Source organism: Ipomoea nil, unplaced genomic scaffold (genome assembly GCF_001879475.1).
Source record: "Ipomoea nil cultivar Tokyo-kokei standard unplaced genomic scaffold, Asagao_1.1 scaffold3054, whole genome shotgun sequence".
In the NCBI taxonomy this organism is placed as follows: domain Eukaryota; kingdom Viridiplantae; phylum Streptophyta; class Magnoliopsida; order Solanales; family Convolvulaceae; genus Ipomoea; species Ipomoea nil.
Window position 1 is genome coordinate 952,129 of NW_017619482.1, and position 7,047 is coordinate 959,175.

Below are 7,047 nucleotides of genomic sequence, written 5' to 3' on the forward strand. Positions count from 1 at the left end.
ACAATTATAAATAATTATTTAAAAAAATATTTTAATATAACTAAGATTTTAACATTAAGTATTAATATTAGACATATATTTTTGCGCATCACACTATGAAATACTAATTCAATTATAAGTTGCAACATGTTAAGTTTTGGCCTATCTACTCGTTAGTTCTCGTGTGATGCTTGCACGGTTATACACTCGGAATTGCGTATATATATATGTATGTATGTTTGTACGTGCATAGAGGGAGAAAAGGGAGGAGAAGAAGAACATCAAGCTATAGTATAACAATTATGTAAGTGTGTCCCTTTCATTCACCTTCACCCACTTTATATAGTGGTTCATACAATGCAACTCTTCAACTACACAATCACAAACAATACATTCAATGAAAACATATAGAGTCTTAGTAACTTAATGACCGTAAGTATAATAATTATAACACAACAGAATAGTTTTAAGGTGGCGTATTCCATCCTCAATTCTAACGGTTACTTATTATCCATTGCCTAATTAAGTCATTAATTGTAGTTTTTTTATTGGCCAACTAACTGCCACTTTACATACAATACATAGTTGCACGACAACGTAACTACCGGCCGGCCTGGTAACGAATTCAACTTCTCACTCTTCAAGATTCCACACGCCAGTAACCCACCCTCACCTGCCAAGTTTTCTTGAAAAGTACTCAATAATAATGCAAATTAAACCGATCGAAATTCTCTTCCCTTCTGGCCTTCTACATACTAGTTCAGGCTGCAGGTATTATTGCATGTTTAATGTTTAATTTAGATCAGGCATTCATATTCCACTAGCCTAGCTTAGGCCGCCCACAATATTATTTGGTCAGTCTCTTAGCTTTCAGCCAGCCAGGCCAGCCAGCTAGCAGTAATGGGGAAGGAGGAGGAGAAGAAAATAGAGGTAATAACTGCAGTTTACAGAGTTCGTCTGCACTGTCCGCAATGTGCACATGACATCCGGAAGCCTCTCTTGAGAACTCCAGGTTCCTAATCTCCTCTCTTTTAAACATACATACATACAACCTCGAGGTGTGGTTGAGTGGAAGGTCTGTATTCATCTATCCTTAGGTATGAAGCAGCCTTAAATCTCCAGACTAGCTGTCGCACCAAAAGAGGTGCGACCTACAATTTGACCTACAATTCAGCGAGAAAATATAATTAGTCACTGTATCTGACGCGGAAAACTCTGGGTACACTAAAAAAAAAAAAAAAAAAAAAAAAAAAAAAGAAAAAAAAGAATACATACATACATGTAGCATGCTATATACTCTCAAAAGGAAGATCTCTACGTTTGCTAATTTTAGTGTGTGTATGTATGTACATATTTAAAATAATATTACATTCTGGATTCAATTGTATCAAACATTAAACGGCATGCTCAGTAACAATGCAAGAAAAATAGTAAAATATCAACGAGTTGCGCAGTGAGCACCGATCTAGCCTCTGTGGTTTATATTCAGTTGAGTTACTATGATTTACATCCTCCCAAATGCTCTGTCGGGTTGGGATGTGGGGGCCCTTAGGATTGTAGTTCAGCCTTGGAAGAATTAAATAGCTAGTTACAATTTAAATATTTATGGATTTCAATGTTTACTTATAGAATTGTAAACACTTATGGATTTTAGTAATTTATTTACGGAATTTTTATTGGTAAATTTATTTTTTCTTGTGGTATAAATACATTTTTTAAAAATTTTTTGAAATAAAAATATTAAATGAATATTGAGTTTAAGTTGAAAAAATAGAAAAAAAAAATAGTAGAAAGTTGAAAACTCTCTAAGAGATCATAACTTTTCAACTTAGAAAACGCATGTGAATAATACCTTTGCCCAAGTTATATAAGTTTCTTAGTTTTTTTTTTTTTAAATAATATATATATATATACATTTTTAAAAAATTTCCCCATTCTCCCATCCACTTTTGTTTTAATTTTCATTGTGTTTTTTTATATAGTTAATGAAAAATTAAAGAACAAGGAAAAATTATGTTGGGCAATTACCTCTCTCAGTGAAAAATTATCCTCATTATTAGTTCAAAAAATAAAATAAAATTCTATCATTCCATAAATACATCATTTATTATTATATTATTATCTAAAATACTTTTTAAAGGAAGATAAGTTTTAATTCATTAATTATACTTATATACACTAAGTGGTTTGTGGTCCATTGGTATTTGGTATTGGGTTGCTCCCCTAAGTGGGAGTTGATAGGTTGGAACCTCAGTTGAGGTAAGTAGTGTGTATATGTAGGGTATCATTTTCTTTATAAAAAATTATACTTATATTTTCCCCTGGCTCTATAAGAATGTAGTGTCTGTTCATATATTTTCTCAAACTACTGAAACACAAAGAACCAATAACGCCTCCACTAAAGCTCGAACTTATAACCTTCCAAATGGAAGTCCAACCCAAGTACCATTAGACCACATAGTCTTGGTACATATTTTCACCTTTAATTGTATGTAAAGTGGTAATTGTAATCTTTTTTTCTTTTTTTTTTTTTGATAACTAATAAATTTAATAGAATTTGTTAGTAATTGTAATCTATTACTAACAAATTCTATTAAGATTAACATTGCACTTTAAAATTTCAAATTATTGAAGGACAAATTAGTCATTTCATAGAGTTTTCAAAAATTTTCACAACTAAATCCTTTTATATATATATATATATATATATATATATATATATATATATATATATGCATGTATTATATGCCGATTCTCTTCATTCATAATGAATAATTGTTAGTTTTATAAGATTTATAAACATGTGTCTACATATCTTTAGGTTCAACATTAAATGTCAATTTACTGGTTAGAAAATGAATTTATTTTTCTAAATACTCAATCTATACTTCTATGGTAAAATTTGTATGATTGGTTTCATATTTCTACAATAGTGTAACATATGAATAATATGTCTTATTTGTAATGTTTTTGTTTCTTACATATAAATTTTTAAAAAATATTTAAGCAAAATTGATGCTCTAATGATCACAGGCATTGATTTGTGAATTATAATATGTATATTCATATCGATTTTTCATATTAACATTTCTTTATTTGAGCAAACTATTTCATAACATTTCAGAACTCTTAGTTGAATTAGATTTCTTATCAGGCTCTCCAATCTAGGCTAGTCATTAGTCAATACATAAGTAATAGAATAGAAACATTAGTATTAATTAGTATTTAGTAGTAGAAGGGAATCGTGAAGTCTTGATAGCTCCTCTATCGTTCGAATATTTCTTTGACCTAAATATGCAAGTAGATTGTCCATCTTTTATAAAAACCTCACCCTATGTTTAGAATCAAACAAGTATCAAGACAACAGTCACCAGTCCGTTTTCTCTGCTTCTGCTGCGGAATCTTTGTTATCTTATAGCAATAGAAGAAAAAAAGAGATTTCGAGGTTTTTGTTTGTTGATCAGGCAACACCTGGATTTGAACTGGGGAAAAAAGGATTTGCAGTCCTCTGCATTACCACTCGGCCATGCCGTCAAAATGATACAAAAATTTTCCCGGATTACTAAACTTCTTCTTTTTTTTTTTTTTTTTTTTTTTTTTTTTTTATTGTACTTGCTTTGTTTTCCTTCATTTTTCCTACAAGAAAGCCCTCTTATATATATATATATATATATATATATATATATATATATATATATATATATATATATATATATATATATATATATATATATATATATATATATATATATATATATATATTTATATATATATATGGAAGGAATCGGGTGCATTTGAGGCTTCTCGTGCGGTTGTGCGTGTGGACGTACGTTAAGTATTAATCTGACGCACTTAAAGTACACAACACACGCACATTAAGCACACAAACATAACACTTCCAGAACACAGCCTCACGCATGCTAAGCACAAAAACACACGCACCTTAAGTTTTAAAAACAACTCACATTAAGTACACACTCACGCACATTAAGTACAAAACTCATGCACCTTAAGCACACGACTCACGCACATTAAGCACAAAACTCACGCACATTAAGCATAAAACTCATGCACTTTAAAGTTTCAACAACAACTCACATTAAGTACACACGCACATTAAGCACAAAACTCACGCACATTACACCACAAGACTCATGCACATTAAGTACAAAACCCACGCACATTAAACATTACACACTCACGCACATTAAGCACAAATCTCATGCACATTAAGCACAAGACTCACGCACTTAAGTACAATACTCGCGCACATTAATCACCCGCACAACCGCACGAGAAACACTTAAATGCACCTGAGCCTGAACATATATATATATATATATATATATATATATATATATATATATATATATATATATATATCAATGATCAATTAATTATTTAATGCAAATTGATATGTATTACTAACGTGTCCCTCAATAATTTTGAAATTTAAAATGTATTACTAATAATAATTTGGTAGTAATGGATTAAAACTGTCATTTTACATATAATTAAAAAAAAAATATGTATGATAATAATTTATGAACTGAATTTATAATATGAGTATAATAAATGAACTAAAACCGTTATTTTTCCAGTTTTAAAATAAAAACTAAATATTTTGTACTCCTATATTATTAATTAAATTTACAGTACATTTGTTATGAATAAAGTAAAATATATTATTTAATTAATGCATTAAATATAATATTTAATGATTTGTGTCTATGACCAAATATAACAATAAATGGTGCTCTCAGGTGTTCGCACTGTGGATGTAAAATTCGAGAAAGATGAAGTCAAAGTGACAGGTGGCATTGATGCTAAGATAATCCACCAACGTTTAGAAAAATGGAGTAAGAAAAAAGTGGAGATAGTGTCACAAGACAAGATTAAGGAAGTTGAGAAAGAAATAGAAGTAAAAAAGGTAAGGACTAATACTTAAAGTGTTGAAATGGGCTAACTCAATCTATATGAATTGATCCATTATCATGGGTCATATAGAAAGTCAATCGTTATATCGTGCACTAGGGCGCACAATGTAATGTGTGTCCTGACTCAAAATGACGTCGTTTTTATAAGTTGTGTGGGGAGTTACGCGACGGACACCATTCTATTCGTCTAATCCTGTTACATAAATTATTTCCTCAAATCATTATATTGAACGTAACTCTGCCTCTATCAGTTGAATTGCTCAAATATTTTTTTGGATTTAATGGAAGGAGTCAATAAAGACGATCACATTAAAGGTTTTCATGCATTGCAACAAGTGTGAGGGTGACCTTAAGAGGAAATTACTCTACCACAAAGGTAACAAATATTTTTTCACCTCCTCCAAAGTTTCTACTACAGATGAGATTCATACAATAATAAAATTCATTGCCCTAACAGTTGATGGCATTCAATTCTAGGAATTCACAATGTGAAAACAGACTTCAAATCACAAACTATAACAGTGGAGACGGTGGCTGAGTCTGAGAAGATCGCATCATACGTACGCAAAGCTTTGGGCAAACATGTAGAGATCGTAACTGCAAAGAAGGAAGAGGAAAAGAAAGAAAAGGTCATAGTTAAGGAAAAGACAGAAAAGGTTGTTGTTGAGACAAAATCCGGCGAAAAAATTGAGGAATTTAAGGAAGTAAATAAAGTGGAGGTGAAAGTGAAGGAGGGTGGAGGTGCTCCATATTTTATTCATTATGTATATGCCCCTCAATGGTTTAGTGATGAGAATCCTAATGCTTGCCTTATAATGTAGATTATATACATAATAAATCAATATATTTTTATTATTTTTATAAGTGTATAAATGATGATACACATTTATCTCCATTTATATTGACTATTTTATTAGGCTGTATTAAGTTCTGGATTTAGGGTACGTTTGGAAAGCAAGAAAATGACTTTTGGAAAATGTTTTCTGGAAAATAAGTCATTTTCCGGAAAACATTTTCCTTTCCAGTGTTTGGTTGCACTCTGGAAAACAGTTTTTGTGTGTTTGGTTCATTTTCTGGAAAATGAGTAAAATTGTGTAATTAAACATTTTAATTATTTTATTTAGAATATTACAACATGTATAATAATATAATAATAATTTTAAATATAATAAAAAATAACTAATAATATATCAAAAATATTATGGTGGTGGTGGTGATGTAGTGGTAGTGGTGTTATTTGTTATATAATAATAATAATAATAATAATAATAATAATAATAATAATAATAATAATAATAATAATAATAATAATAATAATAATAATAATAATAACTGGTGGTGGTATGGCAGTGGTGGCAGTGGTGGTGATGGTGGTGGTGTGGTGGCGGTGATGGTGGTTGCGGTGGTATGGTGGTGGTGGTGGTGGTGGTGACGGTGACAGTGGTTGCGGTGGTATGATGGTGGTGGCGGTGGTTGCGGTGGTATGGTGGTGGTGGTGGTGGCGGCGGTGGTATGGTCGTGGTGGTGGCGGCGGCGGTGGTGTGATGGTGGTGGTGGTGGTGGCGGCGGTGGTGGTGGTGGTGGCGGCGGTGGTGGTGGCGGTGATGGTGGTGGTGGCGGTGGTGGTAGTGGTGGTGGTGGTGGCGACGACGGTGATTGCGGTGGTATGGTCGTCGTGGTGGCGGCGGCGGTGGTGTGATGGTGGTGGTGGTGGTGTGGTGGTGGCGGCGGTGGTAGCGGTGGTATGGTGGTGGCAGCGGCGGCAGTGGTATAGTGGTGGTGGTGGCGGTGACGGTGGTGGTGGCAGCGGCAGCGACGGTGGTGGTAGTGGTGGTGGCGGCGGCGGCGACGGTGATTGCGATGGTATGGTGGTGGTGGTGTCGGCGGCGGCGGTGGTAGTAGTGGTGGTGTGATGGTGGTGGTGTGGTGGCGGTGGTATGGTGGTGGTGGTGGTGGCAACGGTGGTGGTGGTGGCAACGGTGGTGGTGGTGGTGGTGGTATGGTGTTGATGGAGTTGGTGGTGGTAGTGGTTGCGGTGATATGGTGTTGGTGTTGGTGTGGTGGCGGTGGTTGCGGTGGTATAGTGGTGGTGGCGGCAGCAGTGGTGGTGATGGTGGTAGTGAGGTGGTGG

General features: G+C 33.9%; 1 protein-coding gene across 2 annotated transcripts; it reads left to right on the forward strand.

Annotated features, from left to right (window-relative positions):
* The first annotated feature begins 762 nt into the window (after positions 1 to 762).
* Positions 763 to 5,777, forward strand: LOC109163973 (heavy metal-associated isoprenylated plant protein 4). 2 transcript variants are annotated; one of them, XM_019312707.1, is made up of 4 exons: positions 763 to 991; positions 4,743 to 4,909; positions 5,205 to 5,292; positions 5,394 to 5,777. In XM_019312707.1, exons 1-4 carry the CDS (start codon positions 880 to 882, stop codon positions 5,735 to 5,737), a joined length of 711 nt encoding a protein of 236 aa, XP_019168252.1. In that variant the 5' UTR covers positions 763 to 879; the 3' UTR covers positions 5,738 to 5,777. The 2 variants fall into 2 exon arrangements, with proteins under 2 accessions (XP_019168252.1, XP_019168253.1); XM_019312708.1 differs by having other exon boundaries at positions 5,208 to 5,292.
* The last annotated feature ends 1,270 nt before the right edge of the window (positions 5,778 to 7,047 follow it).

Excerpts from the sequence above, each read along its gene's own strand:
- LOC109163973 (XM_019312707.1), top strand. The coding sequence starts at position 880 with ATGGGGAAGGAGGAGGAGAAGAAAATAGAGGTAATAACTGCAGTTTAC. Across the intron at positions 992-4,742 it reads GCCTCTCTTGAGAACTCCAG|GTGTTCGCACTGTGGATGTA; the intron begins GTTCCTAATCTC and ends TGGTGCTCTCAG. Across the intron at positions 4,910-5,204 it reads AAGAAATAGAAGTAAAAAAG|GAGTCAATAAAGACGATCAC; the intron begins GTAAGGACTAAT and ends ATTTAATGGAAG.